Raw genomic sequence first — 19,506 nt, 5'->3', positions numbered from 1 at the left:
TGGACCATGAAGATGGAGCTCCATTAATGCACTGATGTGCTCTCCAGCATCCTGCAGATCCTTCAGGCTGATGGCCAGCAGTGCAGGACGCGCTCACAGTGAACCTCCCCCACACACTTACGGCACAAAGAGCAGCTCTGAGATCAGGACCAATTATGTGTGCCTCTCCTCTGTCTGTCAAAGAGAGCTGAGATAAGTATGCAAACACATGCACCTGTCTAAAGAACAGACGTGTAAGCCAGGATTCTTGCAGAACAAAAACAGATATCAATAGGGAATATTTTCAAACATAAGTTCCCTGTATATTATTGGATCTCTGCCATGTATGTGCTCCTTTCCAAAACTCATGCACACCAATTTTGTGAGCCACACAAATATATAGCTGCCTATGTAGACAGTTCCATATCAGTCACTTATGAGGTTCTTTCTCGGTTAGCATGTAGGTAGTAGACAGCATGGCAGCTCACAAGTTCGGGAACAGCGTTGGTATATAAATCTATATAAGATATATTCTGCATTCGAATGTGCCTATGTCCCTACTATATAGTATGCCAAAAGTAGCATGTCAATTGAGTAGTATGTCCAAAACCGCAGTATTCACAAAACAGTTGGCGAGAAATTCCCAGATGACCTACTACATTTGGCGAGTATCTTAAGTGCACATTCAATGGACACTGTGGCTGTGGAGAGTTCACTTCAAAACACTGAATAAAAATGCAGAGAAGTTGGGCAGCTCAACTGTAAGTGCTATATACACCAAGAAAGTTGCTCCTTGTGGTTAAATTGTACTTGTTTAACCTAACCAGAGTAAATCGTTTTCATGGGTGATGTTACTACGTCAAATAGAGAAGAATTCTAAACCTTCTAGCTTCACTGAGCACTTTTCATTGAGCTCATTGTAAAACATTATAGGATTGCCTTCTAAAACAAGGTATCTTAGAAGATAGCATAATTATGCTTCCAAGTGCCTATGTTTTGGAACAGACTTCGTATCAGGAATGCACCGATGATGCCTTAAAATGCTGCCTATGTAGGCAGCCTTAAAGATCTGCCTATTCAGCTCATTAGGTTTTGGGAACAGAGCCATTATTTTAAACACCATTAGTAGAAGAAGAAAAAAAAGAATGCAGACATGTTGATTTCTTTACATTGTATTTTCTGTTACATGTGAGTAGGTAGCTAAAACACTACCGAGAATTAAACACCACTGTAGTAGCACTACACACATTACAGGGTTGCCTCAAATGTGCTCCAATGTAATGGGGCTCAGATATGGCAGTAGTTGGTACTGACTGGAAAGGCACTGTTGGCATAACTATTATACTTCCCTCCAGGGGAACGCTCTTATTTGAGCCTGACAAATTAAAATGATAAAACTTTTATCAAGTACATTATTTAAAAAAGTTTCAGACACTGGTGAAGATTGAATGCTTTAAGTCAAAGAGAGTCTATAATCAAATCTGTCCACACCACCAGAAAGCCCTTGCAGCCCTTCTTATGGAAGGGCTCAGTGGAGGTGAGCGTTCAGGTCGTATTTCTCACAGAACTTGTCCGTAAGTGGGATGCAGGTGAGGAGCTCGCACCACTCACACTTGACAGGATACACGTAGAAGAGCACGACGAAGCTGGAGAAGATGCCCAGGAAAAGAGTGAGTGCCACCAGGATCTGCAAACGCTTGCGGTACATATCCATGCGCCCAAAGCTGATGTAGGGCAGGAAGGCGAAGGAAAGAAAGAAGCCCGAAACGAAGCCACAGATGTGGGCAAAATTATCAATCCAGGGCAGTAGGCCAAAGGCGAAGAGGAAAAGCACTATGCACGAGAGCTTGAAGAAGGCCCTCCACGGCCGTGCCAGGATCTGCCAGCTCTGAAAAAGTTCCACGAACAGACAGGCCAGGATGCCAAACTGAGAACCTGCTGGACCCACCTGCCATTAGAAAAAAATACAGGAAAGAGGGGGATTTATCAGCATGCTTTAGATTAACATATCTGTATATGTATATAGCCTATCTGTGTATGTATTTATCATATCGGTATATGTATATACCATATCTGTATAAGTATATAGCATATACAGTATGTGTAAGCCTATATGTTTAGGTATTAAAAAAACTATTTATGTACTGTATAGGACAAATCTGTATATGTAAATAGCATATCTGTAAATGTATATAGCATATTTGTATATGTATATAGCCTATCTATATACAGTTGCAATCAAAATTATTCAACCCCCCTGACCAGCAATACATTCTGGTGATGTGAATTAAAACACATCAACTAAAACAGTCAAAGTAAGTTTTTAATACACATTTGAGTAATTTTGAGAACAAAGAGTTCAGTTTACCCAAATTTTTAAATAAAAAATAACTAATTCTCACAAATGTCATGTCAAAAATATTCAACCCCCAAAGTCAATCATTTGTGGAGCATCCTTTATCCTTAATAACAGCAAATAAATGTTTCAGGTAAGTGTTCTCAGGCTTCAGACACGTCTCTATTAGAATTTTTACACATTTCTCATGAGCAAAAGCTTCCAGCTCATTGACATTCTTTGGCTCATGTGCTGCCATTGCTTCCTTGAAATCCCAACAAAGGTTTGCAATGGGATTTTAATGATGGACTGAAAGGGCCATTTATGGACATTCCACGACTTATCCCTGAACCAGATTTTGGATAACTTGGATGTATCCCTGGTGTTATTTTCTTGCTGGAAAGTCCAGTGATCACCGAGCTTCAATTTACACACTGAAGGCATCACATTGTTCATGCCAAATTGGCCTGATATCTGGAAGAATCTATGGTGTCAGTCACATAGTCAGGATAGCCGTTTCCTGCAGCCGCAAAACACCCCCATAACAGGACTGACCCACCTCCATGCTTGACTCTGGAGATGGTGTCGTTCTTGTCATCACCTTGTCATCTTACTCCAGACGTACTGCTGACCCATGGGTCTAAAATTCATTTTCAGTTTAGTCATAAGTCTATAAAACCTTCCAGGACTCCACAGGTCTTTCCTAATTACTTCTTGAATATTCAAGTCAACATTTCCCTTGGTGAAGTTATGCTTTCTTCCACACCCCAAGAAGGTTGCTGCTGTACCATATTTAAAAAAATCCTGCTATTTAGAAATATTAGGTTAAATATTCACACTATGATTTTGAATGTGTCACTCAACTGATATAGATGTAAAGTTAAAAAATTCTGGGTCAACAGAAAAGCTTACCTTTGTAAATCCTTACTGTCTTGGGGGGGTTGAATAATTTCGATTGCAACTGTATATACCATATCTGTTTATGCATTCAACATATCTTTATATGTATATAGCATATCTGTATGTGTATATAACATATCTGTATAAATATATAACATATCTGTTTAAGTATTTAACATATCTGTATATGTAAATAGCCTTTCTTTGCATGCTTCTAAAGGGGATCTATTATGCAAAATTCACTTTTACATGGTGTTTGAACATAAATGTGAGTCAGCAGTGTGTGTACACAACCACCCTACAATGTTAAAAGTCCACCCACTCCTGTTTCTTATATTTCTATTAATCAAAAACAGTGTCTCAAAATGACTGGTTTTCGTATCCGCTCTAAAGTGACGTCACTTTAGAGTAGGCCACGTCCACGACTGGTGATGGACTCCACCCTATTATCATAGATCCTCCCGAGTGATCGACACACAGTCCGCCATTTTTTCCAGCGCTTGAGCAGCTACAGTGAGAAGAATAATGTCTCAACTTCATAAGCGTCATAAGTGTTCTGTTGTTGGCTGTAAAAGTGAACATAAGAGTCTTCATGTACTCCCGGCAACAGAACCACTGAAGACGCAGTGGACAAGTTTTGTTTTTGAAGAAAATGTGCCCCAAAACATACCAAAATTCATGTATGTTTGTGCAAATCGCCTTTCCGAATGTGCTTGTTAGCTGATTCCACGGCTAATGCAGCTAAAGTTACCATTGTCTCTGATTGTATTCACGGAGACCAGAGCTATGTCGTTATAGCTTGTTTGCACATGACATCACGTCACTCCGTTGCTGTGGTGTGAAATGCAGATGGAGGGCAAGAAGTGATTTTCTACATAAGAAGCACTATCACAAACTCAAAATGCCTATGTTTTGCGTCGTTTACGGTTGCTCATACATATATGGCTGAACTCCGGTATTTACGGTGTCAGTAATATTGGTTCTGATTTGTTGTTGCTATAGTATCCGAAGCATGAGCTGTAAAGGCACAGCCCTCTTCTGGAAAGGGGGCGGGGAGCAGCAGCTCATTTGCATTTAAAGAGACACACACGAAAACAGCATGTTTTTGATTCTACCCAAAAAGAGGCATTTACAACATGGTATAATAAATGATCCGTGGGGTATTTTGAGCTGAAACTTCACAGACACATTCTGGGGACACCTGAGACTTATACTACATCTTGTAAAAAGGGGCATAATAGGTCTCCTTTAAAATATCTAAATGTATAAAACATATCTGTACATGCACTGTATGTATACAGCCTATCTGTATATGTACAGCATATACAGTAGCATATCTGTATATGTATACATCATCTGTATATGGACATAGCGTATCTGTATACAGCATTGTAACAGTAAAAGGACGGGCAAGGAGGCGGCGGGAACCGGCTGAACAGTCAACATAAACTTTAATGATATAAATGAACTTAAAACAACATAAAACATAAGGACACAGACACACATGCAGCGCGGCAGCGTGCGTCTCTCGAACTGGCGCCTCCGGTTCCCCTTTATCTCGCTCCCCCACTGATCAGCTGATTCAGCGCCGGCCGTGCACCATCATGGCCCGGCCACACCCTCCTCCTCATCACAAGCATGTATATAACATATCTGTTTATGTATATAACATATCTGTATATGAATATAGCATATCTGTAAATGTATATATCATATATGTATATATATTTAACATATAGAGTACTGTGCAAAAGTTTTAGGCACTTGTGAAAAGTTTTGCATAGTGAGGATGTCTTCAAAAATAATGACATAAATAGTTTTCATTTATCACTTAATGTCATACAAAGTCCAGTAAACATAAAAAAGATAAATCAATATTTGGTGTGACCACCTTTGCCTTCAAAACAGCACCAATTCTCCTAGGTACACCTTGATACAGTTTTTCTTGGTTGTTGGCAGGTAGGATGTTCCAAGCTTCTTGGAGAATTCACCACAGTTCTTTTATTTATTTAGGCTGTCTCAATTGCTTCTGTCTCTTCATGTAATATCAGACTGACACAGTGTTCAGTGGGGGCTTTGTGGGGGCCATGACATCTGTTGCAGGGCTCCCTGTTCTTCTATTCTAATCTTTTCTGTTTGCAAAAGTAATGTTTGGGAGTCTAACATTTATATTTCCTTTTGACACACTAAAGCTGAAGATATAAATAACCATCTTAAGACAAATGCTTTTGTGAAACATCTTATGTGCTTAAAACTTTTTCACAGTAATATATAACATATCTGTATATGTACAATATATAATATACCTGTACATGCACATAGTAGTACAGATGTACATTACCCTTTCTTATATCTTACTGTGTATTTCTATACATATTTAATTTTTTTATTACTTATTTTCTATTATTCTGTGTATGTTTTTGTTTGTACTGGAAGCTTCAGTCACAGCAGCTTTCCTTTGCATCTGTGAGAGCATACTTGGCCATATATCTTTTTCTGATTTCGTCGCATGGACTACTTTTATTGTGCTGGTATAGGAGTTTTTGGGTGTGTTTTTTTTTTTTTTTTTAAGTTTGACAGCTCCAAATCACTAAGAACTGCCACTGTATAGAAAAGACCTGTGTGCAGATTCTTCAAAATTTTCCTTTTGTGTTTGAAATGACAATTTTATTATTTTTGGGTGAACTATATGGCTGGCTGAGAGTCTGTGTGTGGGGGTGTGGTCCTGTACCTCTGCTCTGTATGGTAAGAAGATGGCACTGGCGAGGTTGCCTGTAATCCCACTGAGGATATAGATGATGGAGATTCTCAGCCAGCCTGCTAGCTTCTCCAAATCCCTCAGAATGGTCATCTGAAAGCACACAGACACCAGGCTGTGCAGGATCCTGTAGAGAGAGAGAGAGAGAGAGAGAAACAAGAAGGCTGAAATCAATCAATCAATCACGGCTTTACCTTTGTCAAAAAATGTGCAGTCAGGATCAGTAATGTGACACTGCATTTCGTTTATTGCAAAACTTTAATTCACAAAGGGCCCCCTACAATGGATCACACCTCCAACTCACCCAGCATGCAGGAAGAGAGAGAGCCACAGCCGATAGAACTGGTCTGGGATTTCTGGGTTTAGAAAAGGCAGGAGGCCACACACATCATCCATGCAATGCACCTGAGAGCAGTAAGATCTTATTATGATAATGAGCTTTATCAATAATTGTTCAAATTCCAGTTGAAAACAAAAGGTCTGTATTCTCTAATTAAAGCTATTGGCTATCAGAAGCACAGCTGTAGTTCTTTACACCCCCTGCTGGCAATTTATAACATTTCACATTGCACTTCATTCAGTTTAGATTTACAGCGAAAAGGGCACATTAATAAACATTTTGGAAACACTTTACAATGCAGTTGAATATATTAAAATGATTTGTTAATGTAAATTTTGAAATACTGTATACTAATACATTTTTAACATTAAAACATCTGTAAATGCACTTTGAACTAACACGAAGTTGCAATGAACAATAGTATATTTATAAAATACTATTATAAATATAGCTGCAAGCAGAAATGAACGGGGTTCAAGCCTTTAATTATTAATCAATAAATCAATTACATTTGTTTTTGTTGTCAGATATCATCTAAAACAGCGAGAAAATGTCATGATTTTCTTAACAATCAGGTTAGGTACCTTAGAGATATGGCCTTTATAACATTCATAACTGTTATAGTACCAACTATTGTATGATTTACACCAAATTTTGCACACATCTAAAGAATAACATGTCGTATATGTGTATAAAATTTGATAATCGGGTTTGTCATTTATGAGTTTTAGGGTTTTGGGTACACTTGGCCATTCCCATTTTTATTTAATTACCTTGTCATAGCCATGACAAATTCAATTATTTTCAAAAGTTCAAGATTTTTTTGATGATTATTGATCTTGGCTGTCCAAAGATTTTTCCTGTACAGGTTTTGTTGCTGTCGGGTGAAAAACCTAGGAATAGTTTGCAAAAGTAGGTTTTTCAAATAAACTCAAATATTTAATGAATGATTTCATTGACACCAGTGGTTCTTGAGGCAAAGTTGTTCAGAAAGAGGAGATGTATCATATACACTGAACAATATGTGCCTTTGTGACAAACTGCACAGTATTCAACAATTTACATGCATGTAAAACCCAATAGCGCCACCCGGTGGCCGATTCTTATTCATTTATTTTTTTCAAATTTTGCACAGACCTCTTGGACCAACAGACAAATAGGCCCATAACATTGTTTAAAAGCTGCTAAAATATGATTGGTTAAAGGCAGCCGTGTTTTTTCAAGATATGCAGATGTCCTCATAGACCTTGTTGGCACCTTGCACAGCAAGCAAAATTTCAAGTCATTCAGACCAACGGTTCCTTAGTCAGAACCATTTGTAGATTTTTTATTATTATTATAGTGCCACCAAGTGGCCAATCCCAGGCAAATTTATTATGTGTCCTCACTTTGATATCTTACAAATTTGTCTCAAGGTTTGTCAAAATTACTCATTGCTTTCAGGAGTTATAGCCTTATGTGTTTTAGGCTCTGCCCCCAAGATTGCATTGGTCTATTATAGCCATGCCATACATGAAGTTCCACATATTTTTGATCATTATTGATGTAGGGACTCCAAAGAATCTTTCTAAACTGGTTTCTTTTTGATCAGACGAAAAACCTATGACTAATTCGCAAAAGTATGTTTTTCAAATAATTGATGATTCTAAAACAACAATTTGATTGACAGCAATGGTTCTTGAGGTGAAGTTGTTCAGGGTGAGGAGACATATCTAGATATATGAATTACTTGTGTACTTGTTAAATACTGCGAGACATACAGCCATTTCTATGCTTGAAAAATGTGATAGCGCCTCCTGGTGGTCGATTATTTTCAAATTTCATACAGATGTCTGTGACACAGAGTCAAATAAGCCCATGAAGTTTCATTTCCACCTGCCATTACTAACCTTGTCTAAAAGCATCTGATTATTAATTGGCTAATGGTGGCCAAATTTGTTTTAGATATGCAAATGTCCTCTTAGGTATTGATGGGGTGTTGGACAGAGGCTACATACCAATTTTCAAGTAAATCAGGGCAACAGTCTAATAGAAAGAGCCATTTTCATGTTTGTTTAAATTATAGCGCCACCAAGTGGCCAATCACCACCAAATTTGTTGTGTCCTCAGAATGATCCACTACATTAGTACGTCTAGATTGGTGAAGATAGCTATTTCTGTTCAAAAGTTATAGCCAGTTAAGTAAAATTGGCCCTGCCCACTATGGACATTTTAGATGGGCGTGGCCATCCTGTTTTTGATAATTATTTATATTGGAACTCCAACTAATATTTCTGCACTGGTTCCGATTGGTCAAATAGCCTAGGACTAGTTCACAAAAGTAGGTTTTACGACAAATCACGAACTGCGAAAAAATCTCCATGACGGAAATCGGAGATAGCAGATTTTGTTCGTCTTGAGCCACGAAATCCAATGATATGAGGCACCTGAGTCCGTGACATATGATTCAAAAGTTATGGGCATTTTTGCTAATTTGTTTGTTTTGATCACAGTAGCACCACCGTGTGGCCGATCGGGGCAAAAATTTGCTAGCATCTTGGAGTACTACAATCCCTGAACGTTTCAGGTCTCTAGGCCTTACGGTTTGGTCTGCATGATGAGATTTGCAGCAGAATAATAATAATAATAATAATAATAAATATAGCCACAAGCAACTATTGTCGGGGGCCAAGCAAATATGGCGAGATGACCAAAACAAACAAATTTGACAGAAAAGATCCTGTGGATGCTATGGACAGCTATTTTGGTGTGACATTTCACCTGCTTTGAGCACAGTTGCAAAAATAGAATTGTCTTAAGTTATAGCGCCCCCTAGCATCAAAAATTAATGAAACTCGTTATGTAACCTCAGAGTGTTCTCTTGTCCATGTGTACAAATTTTGTTAAGTTTGAAAATTGCGCTCACAAGATACAGGCTAATTAGTCAAAGGCCAAGCCCAAAATATATTTGCTTATATCTTTGGAACAATTCAATGCATCAAAATTCTTTTGATATCATTTTGTCAGGAGGGTCTGTAGATGATATATACCAAGTTTCGTGAGAATCGGGTAAACGGCCTAGGATGAGTTAGAAAAAGTACGTTTTCTGAATAAATCGAAATTATAAAAAAAAAGTTTCTTGCGCAAATGAAAATTCAAGTGACCATATCATTGTGGGGCACTGGTGGATTCAGAGAAGCTACAAATTTGTATTGTAGCCTATACGGTTCCAGAGTTATGAGTAAAAGCACAAATTAGCTAATTATACCGCCACTGTGTGGCCGATTTTCATAAAATTTTATGTTGCTTCGAGTTGACACCCTGCTTGTGTATAGTAATTTCCATAACCCTCTGCCATTCCCAATACAAGTTATAAGGTGCTGAAATTTGATTGGCCGTTGGCAGCCATTTTTGTTAATTTGTCGAATCGATAGGTAAAACACAACCCATAATACATTAAATACTGGTTTACTTGCAGTGTGGATAAACAGGGTTTGTGCTGACCACAATGCATTTTGTGCTGTGAATTATTGGCTGCCGAGAGCATTAATGCATTGAAATTCAATGTCGTACAATTAACAGTTTTGGTATTGGGTCACCACATGATGTCGAATGTAAAATGTTGTGTCTAGCAAAACTAGTTAAGAACCACTGCTATATATAAGAAATCAACAGACTGTGTATATACAGTATAGGTCAACAGGAAGAAATGCTCACAGACCTGTGAGCAGAGTGTGGCCTCCTCATGGAAGTACCCCTTCATGAAGGTACAGTACTCTCTGGATGTAATCTCACACCTGTAAAAACACAAGCATGCGGTGATGTCATAGTTTAACAGGCATTCAGCGAGTGGGTCACAAGTATCAGGTTGTGATTCAGTAGTACCTCATGATGTAATGTATGCCTGTGTGTTCTCCTCACCTTCCTTTGGTCCCGATGCAGCAGGGTCTGCCGGTAATGACACAATCAATGTGTGGCAAGTTAGTGTGGTTCACTGTGCTGTACCTGGTGCATATCTGAGAGGGGAAACAGATTATAACAGTACTGAACAATTAAATATTATTCAATGTTGTGGTAAAATGATATTGGCAATATACAATACTGTATCATGGCATTTTCTATTAATAGGGAACAAAAAAGGGCCTGAAACTCTTGAAGTTAATCTAAGTAAATGTTTCTTTTCACCATTTTCAACAAATGGTGAGTGAAATAAAGTGCTTAACCTTCCCAAAAATGTTGATCATCAACCTCAGGAGTTGTTTTATTTTCAATTCATTTACATCCAGACAGACAGACAGACAGAAAATTATTTGTTTGAACATTATTTTCCTACAATACCTTGGGCAACAGGGTTGAATTATGACATTGCTGTAGAAGTTTATTTCTTGAATATTGGAGAATATCAAAACTGAGGTGGGACAGAATCAGTGTCAGTTCGAACCAGTCTGGCCATGCTCTGTTGACCTCTCTCATTAACAAGGCATTTCCGTCCACAGAACTGCCGCTCACTGGATGTTTTTTTGTTTTTGGCACCATTCAGAGTAAATTCTAGAGTCTGTTGTGTGTGAAAATCCCAGGAGATCAGCAGTTACAGAAATACTCAAACCAGCCTGTCTGTCTGTTGATGTGAACATTAACTGAAGCTCCTGACCCGTATCTGCATGACTGTATGCACTGCACTGCTGCCACACAATTGGCTGATTAGATAATCGTATGGATGATTGTCTATGGATAGATAGATTGATAGATGGACAGACATAAACAAACAAACAGACAGATAGAAAGAGATAGACAGATAGATAGATAGGTATTTTACTTATCACAAAGATTATGGCATTAAACTGATCACAAAGTATAGTCAGGACATTACTGATGTAAAAGACAGCACCATTGCTATTTGAAAAAAGTCATTTTTGATCAAATCTAGACAGGCCCCATTTCCAGCAGCCATCACTCCAACACCTTATCCTTGAATAATCATGATAAATTGCTCATTTGGTACTTGAAAATCACTTGCCATTATAACAAACACAGTTGAAAGCTATTTGGTTCATTAAATGAAGCTATTTGTTTCATTAAATGAAGCTTAACATTGTCTTTGTGTTTGTTTTTGAGTTGCCACAGTAAGCAACAGACTGGCATGTCTTAAGGTCAATATTAGGTCAAAAATGGCAAAAAATAAACACTTTCTATATAAACTTGTCAGTCTATCATTGTTTTGAGGAATGAAGGCTATACAATGCTTGAAATTGCCAAAAACTGAAGATTTCATACAAAGGTGTACACTACAGTCTTCAAAGACAAAGGACAACTGGCTCTAACAAGGACAGAAAGAGATGTGGAAGGCCAGATGTACAACTAAATAAGAGGATAAGTTCATCAGAGTCTCTAATTTGAGAAATAGACGCCTCACATGTCCTCAGCTGACAGCTTCATTGAATTCTACCCGCTCAACACCAGTTTCATGTACAACAATAAATTGAAGATTCAGGGGTGCAGGACTTATGGGAAGAATTGCAAAGAAAAAGTCACTTTTGAAACAGAAAAGCAAAAAGAAAATGTTAGAGTGGGCAAACACAGACATTGGACAACAGATAATTGGAAAAGAGTATTATGGATCTTGACCCCATTGAGCTTTTGTGGGATCAGCTAGACTGTAAGGTGTGTGAGAAGTGCCCGACAAGACAGACACATCTATGGCAAGTGCTACAGGAAGCGTGGGGTGAAATGTCACCTGAGTATCTGGACAAATTGACAGCTAGAATGCCAAGGATCTGCAAAGCTGTCATTGCTGCACGTAGAGGATTTTATGATGAGAACTATTTGAAGTAGTTTAAGAAGTTCTGAATTTTTTTTTTTTTCAAATTGTAATTTTTCACGTTATTAATGTCCTGACTATACGTTGTGATCAGCTGAATACCACTTTGGTGAATAAAAGTACCAATTTCTTTCAATAAGAGCAAAATCTGTACATTATTCCAAACTTTTGGCCGCCAGTGTAGACAGATGGATAGATAGATAAAAACAGACAGACAGACAGATAGATAGATAGACAGACAAATATTTGTTTGATCATTATTTTCCTACAATACCTTGGGCAATAGGGTTGAATTATGACATTGCTATAAAAGTTTATTTCTTGAATATTAGAGAATATCAACTGAGGTGGGACAGAATCCCCCTTTTAAGTGTGGGATTTGTTCAACTAATGCCTTAGAAAACGTAACGGGACACCAATTTGTACCCTATTAGTGGAAAAGTTGCAATAAATGTTGTGGTATTATCATACTGAATTCTGTTCAGAAACTGTCGCTGCATCAAACTCACTGGCCACTTGGTGATGTCATCAGGCCACTCGTGAGGTGTAACAGAGGCGGGCTCCAGACAAATCCTTAAAACATAAATGTGTGAAATAAGATAATTCAGTCCACAAGCCATGCAGATGGGTAAACCAGTAAAGTGTATTAGAGTTGTACCTGGGGTCTTGATGGCATACAGAACCATACAGACGCACTTTTCCATCTAGATAGGGAGCACTTTGGTGCTGAGGCCATTTTACCCATAATGCCAGTGTACTCTGAGAACATGCAAATTACAGACTCAAGTCATTTGTATGAAAGTATTTCAAGCATATTACTATAGATATGTCATGGAGACAGTGAGGTAAAATGCAGGGACCGACCGAGCACTCCTCCTGCAAGGTCTGCAAGCAGCCTGATTGGTCGTTACGGACGCAGCACGCTGAGTGACGCTCACTCTCCCTCTTCTCCTGAATGAGCTCATGCACCTCCTGATCCTGACGCATACAGGGGGAGAACTTAGCCCCAAGGTGAATCAGCGCCTCCTGCGGGACAGGCACAAGAACCGCACATTAGGCAAGAACACAGTTGAGATGCTGGTCAGGTGGTCAGGTTTTGGCTGGTTAGCATGTGCCAGATAGCCCCCTGCTGGTAGATGCCATAACTAAACTATTATGCAGGCAAAAAGCATCTTTCTCTATTGATGTCCATTAAAAAGTACCATAGCAGTGTGTTCTGACAATTTTTTTTTTTTTTTTTTGAGCAACAAAAATTATATTGTGTTGTAGTAGACCTTTTGCCAGTGAGCAATTCTGGGAGGGCTCTTAACAGAATGAAATAGGCAATTTTCATGATCTTAAAGGGAATGTTTGTACTTTTAAAAATTAATTTGTCACACCACCGGACTATTTATGTGAACTGCAAAAAAGGTGATTAAAAATAGCAACATACTTGACACCTAAAATATACATGTTGCTTCATTTATTCAAATAAACTGTAACCTGAATCTTGATGATGGGTAAAAAAAAAAGTGAAGGTTAATGTTATTTGTCATTTAGCCATATGCACTGACATTACAAGGAATAAATACTGGAAATACATTTACCGAGCTTGGTCCAACCCAGAAGTTTTCTTGCTGCACAAATTTGACGTTTTCATAAACTCCTTTATTTCGTAAGACCTGCCACAGAGGGCATAATCTGTTACACACACACACACACACACACATACACACACAGTAAACACACAAGAACAGTGTAACAACTGAATACACTCAGTTTTACTTACAGAATCTACTGTCTCATGTTGTGAGAAGCCCACAGGTGCAATGCCATAGATGGAAACTGCCAGGATGGTTATCAGCAAATGGACAAAGGTGATCCAGTAAGTGAAGAAAGGCCTGGGGATGACAGAACACCAATTTATCACTCTGTAGTGACACCTACAATACAGTTTCTGAAACAAAAAGTGTCTTGAAGTCACTATGGATATTTATTCAGAAAAATCTGAAAATATGGACCCTTTTACACCTGGTATTAACATGCATTTTAACATGATATTAACAAGAGCACCCATAATACTGTCCTGCTTTATACCTGTGGTCATTCATGTCTTCTATCTGTCTCTTGACGTAGCTGTCGATGCGTTTGCGGTAAGTGCGGTTGGTCAGTCTGCCTACCATGCCAAGACCATAAGGACGCTTCTCCTTGGCAAAGAGTTTCTTAACAGGCACGGCAATGCGCTGTCCACGCCGTTGCCCACTCACACTCACCACTTCCTGCCGTAAGCGCACTTTAGGCTGAAGTAGAGCACCATCCTTTCCCTTACGCCAGCCCCGCTCAAGAGGCCTGAGAGAGACAGACAGACAGAGCAAAGAGCTTTTTAGAGATAGAGACTTGAAGGGGTTCTGAGTTAATCTTTACGAAACATGTTTGTTTGTGTGCAAGTGCATGTGTGACACACAGCATAAGATGGCTCCTCTCCAGTTCTGTCTTGTCTAGGGCACTGCCCGTCAGATCCCTCTCATCTGCTGCCTTACTGGCATCGGTGTCTTTAATGGCAGCTTCAGAAAGCGATTCAAACACCTCATCTGCATATGTGGACAACTCTTCATGTGTAAACCCATCCTACAAGAACAAAATGGCAACATCAGACACACTGAAGTGTACAACAAAAATAACAGATGACTAAGCACTTATTAAAGACAAATGTATGATGGATTATCCATTGAAAAAGCTGATTGCCAAATATCAGCCTATATCGGTAAATCGGCCTGGCCAATATATCAGCCTATCACAACTTAAAGGAATAGTTCACCCCTGAAAAAATAAAAAAAATAAAATCTAATAATTTACTCACCCTCATGCCATCCCAGATGTGTATGACTTTTTTCCTCTACAGAACTCAAATGAAGATTTTTAGATTTCAGCTCTGTAGATCCATACAATGCAAGTGAATTTTGACCAAAACTTTGAAGCTCCAAAAAGCATGTTAAGGCAGCATAAAAGTAATACATATAACTCCAGTGGTTTAATCCATGTCTTCTGAAGCGACCCAACTGGTTCTGGGTGAGAATAGACCAAAATATAACTAATCTTTCACAATAACTCTTGCCATCTGCAGCCTTCTTGGCGATCATGATTTTAAACTCAATTACACTTCCTAGCGCCATCTAGCACTCTGTGCATGCGCCAAGCACTAGGAAGTATAATCGAGCTTGAACTCATGATCATGCCTAGAGACTGCAATGGCAACATGTGCAGTAAATAATTAGTTACATTTTGGTCTGTTCTCACTCAAAACCGATTATATCACTTCAGAAGACATGGGGTGTTTCTCAATGTGCGTTCATTTGTGTCCTTCCCGAGTTTGTTCTTCCAAGGTGGCTTGGCAAGACCAGTCTCCACGAGAACGCAAGTCCGTTCTTTGCGTTCTTAGAATTGAGAAACACCCATGGATTAAGCCACTGGAGTCTTGTGGATTACATTTATGCTGCCTTTGTGCTTTTTCGAGCTTCAAAGTTTTGGTCACCATTCACTTGCATTGTATGGGCCTACAGAGCTGAGATATTATTCTAAAAATCTTCAGCAGAAGTCATACACATCTGGGATGGCATGAGGGTGAGTAAATGATTAGAGAATTAACATTTTTGGGTGAACTATCCCTTTAATACACTATAGCTCGATCATTAAAATTATTTTTCACAAACAGCTGGATGGTCTTTACGTATGTCAACCCTTAGATGGCAGCATTAAGATGGTCTGAGATTAACGGGATGTAAATTACAGGTTTCTGCAGTCAGTTTCACCTTGGCAAAGAAGGAAGTATCCAGTTCATCTGGGAAATCCACAGTGTCCTCTTCCAGGAAACTAGCTGCGGCAAAACTACGCCGATGTACTCGTCGAATGGTACCTTCCTGCAAAGAGCGCCCCTAAAACCACCACAACCATCATTATAACCATGATCAACCTTACGAACAACAACATCCTTACTACTACCATCAATGTTCATAGAATGAATACTAAATGTACAAAAACATCTGCAATATTAGAGTTCAACACACTTGTGGATGTTACATCACTAACAATGGGTGAGAAAGATCAAATGCCCTTTCCAGCGCAGCTGTGCCATTTCCATAGCAGAGCAGGGGATTATCTCAACCTGTTGCAGAGTATTCTAGCTGACTAACAGCTGAACATTCCAGTGGAATTATCATAGCCATCTGTTACTGATGTTGCCGGCCTATAGCCTATTCATCTAGGCTGAGGCACTAAATGGAACTAGGCCAAATCCAGGGCCAACAAGTCAAGCCAGAGATAAACTTTTACATAACAGATTACAAAACAGAGGAACATTTTTATTTATTTATTATATTTATTAAATTTTTTCACAAAGACGCCAATGTCACCCTCCAGAGTAATCTACGATAATCACCATGGCTAGGTTTATTGGATGCCCACTGACTTGTTACTACGGCATTTACGTCACTTTGACATAACGGGCACTCGGACTCAAACGAGATTGCTGAATTTAAAGGAATAGATATTGACTCGAATATAAAGGCGAATTTGATCTAGCAATAGCCAGAAATGAGTGTTGCTTTATCCTGTTGTTTGTTCCTGTCTGGCATTGTCTTGATTGTGTCTGTCAGTTTGATAATATGCCAGGGATTAAATCAGGGCATGAATTCCCATGAAATCTGGAGAATGGACTGTTTATTTATTTTTATTTTGTGCCAATAAATCATATTTCTTGGTTTCAATGTTTAGCTTTTTTCTTTGCATCTAAGGTTGAATAACAGATTTATGAGTGTGTTTTTTAAAAAAAAATGTTTTAACTATGGGCACTTTTGACCCTGTTAACTCCCTTAAAACACACTTTTCTACAAAATTTTCTACTAAATTTGTCTACTAACAATGTCCAACAGTCGATATACGTGCATTCAGTCTTTTTGTTATTTTTCGGAATCTTAATTTTTCTGAACCAACAAATGTCACTGATTGTCAACAATTGCCTCCTTAGTAACCAAGTACGCTAACTTGAAAAAAAAAAAGTATTATAAAATGTATTATTATAAATTGTTAGTTGTGATGGAAACGATATTTTGTGTAAAAATGTATATCATACAATAAATATTGAAAATGATTCTTCGTTTTTTTTCACACTTTATTTAGATTACCATAGTTTTAAAAATGCTCAGTTTAAATGATGGATTTTTTTTATTTTTTTTTATTGAAAGACTATTACAAGCATAAAACAAAATCTATACATAAAAGACATTTGAAAAGTATAAAAAATTAATGATGAAGGCCTGGTAAAAATCTCCAAAACGTCTCCTCTTTAATATGTCTCCAAGTTTTAATATGAACTCCATATAATTATAATAATAATAATTTAAAAAAAAATAGAAATCTGACAGTTTAGTAAAAATGAACCCCTGGGCCATGGTGCCCATAGTTAAAGAAACAACCTTAAGCAACCTTTTTCTTTACCTGTGTTTGGAATTCAGTTGAAAACACATGTGTTGTAGAGTACATTTGGAACTGAGTAAGGTCTCTGTATTTGGGTTTAATCCTGTTGTACGTGAAAAACGACCTTTCTATCACTCAGAGCCTTACCTTCAACAGAGCAGCGGCTGCTCTGAAGCCCATCTTAGCGACAGACTCGCGCTTTCGTCTGCATGCAGGTCTATTAAAGCCTGAGCGGGAGCTGGTGAAGGAGCAGAGAGAGGCAGCGCAGGGGTTGATGGGAGTCTGAGATATGCTGAGACCATCCACCTCCTCTACATTACGGAATGCTCGACCCCGAGCCAGCGGGTCCACGATCTGCAGAGACCAACCACATAAACGTAAACACTGAGTCACTAATGATTACTCAAGTGTCTCTCTGAGATCGGTGTGCACCATAAATGAGAGCTGTTCATAGTGTGCAACAGCAGAATGGTAAATAAACCATATATTTATGGTAGTTTATATAAACAAAGCTGTTTCCCTGGTTTCAAGTTGAGCAGTTTTGAGGTAAGCAATCCATTTGCATTTCTGAATTGTATCATTAACAGTTTCACATTTTTATATAAAATGTACAATGGGGTTCAAAAAATGTGAATATGAGTTGAAAATTTAAAGGGATAGGTCACCCAAAAATGAATATTCTCTCATCTTTTACTCACCCTCATGCCATCCCAGATGTGTATGACTTTCTTTCTTCTGCTGTAAACAAACAAAGATTTTTAGAAGAATATTTCAGTAGGTCCATACAATGCAACTGAATGGTGGCCAGAACTTTGAAGCTCCAAACAAATCACATAAAGGCAGCATAAAAGTAATCCATAAGACTCCAATGGTTAAATCCATATCTTCAGAACTGATATGATAGGTGTTTAAGTAATTTTTTACTATAAAATTCTCCTCCCTGCCCAGTAGGTGGCGGCAAAAGAAGAAGAATGTGAAAGTGGAGATTGATAGTAAAAAAAGGACTTAAATATTGATGTGTTTTTACACAAACTTATCATATAACTTCTGAAGATATGGATGTAACCACTGAAGTTGTATAAATTACTTTTATGCTGCCTTCATTTTGGAGCTTCAAAGTTCTGGTCATCATTCACTTGCATTTTATGGGCCTTCACAGCTGAGATATTCTTCTAAAAATCTTGTTTTGTTTTCAGCAGAAGAAAGAAAGTCATTCCATCTGGGATGGTATTAGGGTGAGTAAAAGATGAGAGAATACCTTAAGAGTCAAAATCTAATTTAAACCTGGAAATAAACAGAAAGTTGATTTTGAAACCTTTAAAATGTAGAAATGTTACGACATAAAACTAGTAAGAAATATTTACAATTCTTCATTATTTCTGTCACTAATAAAATAAGCATATTTGTGACATGATCATGTTGTCCAGATTTCCTTGCTTCCTTTGAAGCACACAAGATGCTCTTTGGAACATTCTCATGCTGGAATAACATGCTCGGGTGAATGCTGTCAAAAAAGCTAAAGGGGAACATACCAAATAGTGCCCGACTGATATATCGGTCAGCCAATATTAGCCTTTCACCGCTATATCGGTATCGGCGTATATTTTACCGATATGCGCCGATATGAAAACTTTTTTTCAGAACATATAATGCAGAAAATAATGCTTTAGAATTGGTGTCATTTCGTAGTTTGTCCAGCAGAGTGCGCTCCGACTCCATTGTTTACAGAGCTGACTCTGAACTGACGGTGGCTCTGCAGACAGGGCGGAGTTAAACGGTGCGGATTTGAGCGGTCCCTTCTCATTAAATTGCTAACTAGTTTGTGAAATGCATACTGGAAAGTTAATAAACAATGACCCCATCATTTTATATAACTAATAAAACGTTAACCCTGTCCCTGACAACCATGTCACTCATGTCTATTTGCTGTTAGACAGCTATAGTTT

At 38.3% G+C, this 19,506-nt stretch overlaps 1 protein-coding gene across 3 annotated transcripts in view; it reads right to left on the bottom strand.

The window, feature by feature from the left end:
• Positions 1-1,135: 1,135 nt before the first annotated feature.
• rhbdf1b (rhomboid 5 homolog 1b (Drosophila)) overlaps positions 1,136-19,506 on the bottom strand; it is a 45,659-nt gene continuing 27,288 nt past the window's right edge. For all 3 annotated transcript variants that reach the window (XM_051666718.1, XM_051666719.1, XM_051666720.1), the window contains 14 exons: positions 17,708-17,914; positions 15,898-16,020; positions 14,553-14,716; positions 14,186-14,437; positions 13,878-13,989; positions 13,696-13,770; positions 12,974-13,135; positions 12,768-12,868; positions 12,619-12,682; positions 10,213-10,307; positions 10,013-10,088; positions 6,277-6,377; positions 5,946-6,099; positions 1,136-1,927 (listed from right to left, as the gene is read on the bottom strand). In XM_051666718.1, coding sequence (XP_051522678.1) covers positions 1,508-1,927; positions 5,946-6,099; positions 6,277-6,377; positions 10,013-10,088; positions 10,213-10,307; positions 12,619-12,682; positions 12,768-12,868; positions 12,974-13,135; positions 13,696-13,770; positions 13,878-13,989; positions 14,186-14,437; positions 14,553-14,716; positions 15,898-16,020; positions 17,708-17,914 — 2,106 coding nt within the window. In that variant the 3' untranslated portion in view covers positions 1,136-1,507. The remainder of the gene's footprint in view (positions 1,928-5,945; positions 6,100-6,276; positions 6,378-10,012; positions 10,089-10,212; positions 10,308-12,618; positions 12,683-12,767; positions 12,869-12,973; positions 13,136-13,695; positions 13,771-13,877; positions 13,990-14,185; positions 14,438-14,552; positions 14,717-15,897; positions 16,021-17,707; positions 17,915-19,506) is intronic.

This window comes from Myxocyprinus asiaticus, chromosome 32 (genome assembly GCF_019703515.2).
Source record: "Myxocyprinus asiaticus isolate MX2 ecotype Aquarium Trade chromosome 32, UBuf_Myxa_2, whole genome shotgun sequence".
NCBI lineage: Eukaryota > Metazoa > Chordata > Actinopteri > Cypriniformes > Catostomidae > Myxocyprinus > Myxocyprinus asiaticus.
This window is presented reverse-complemented; position numbering and strand designations above follow the sequence as displayed.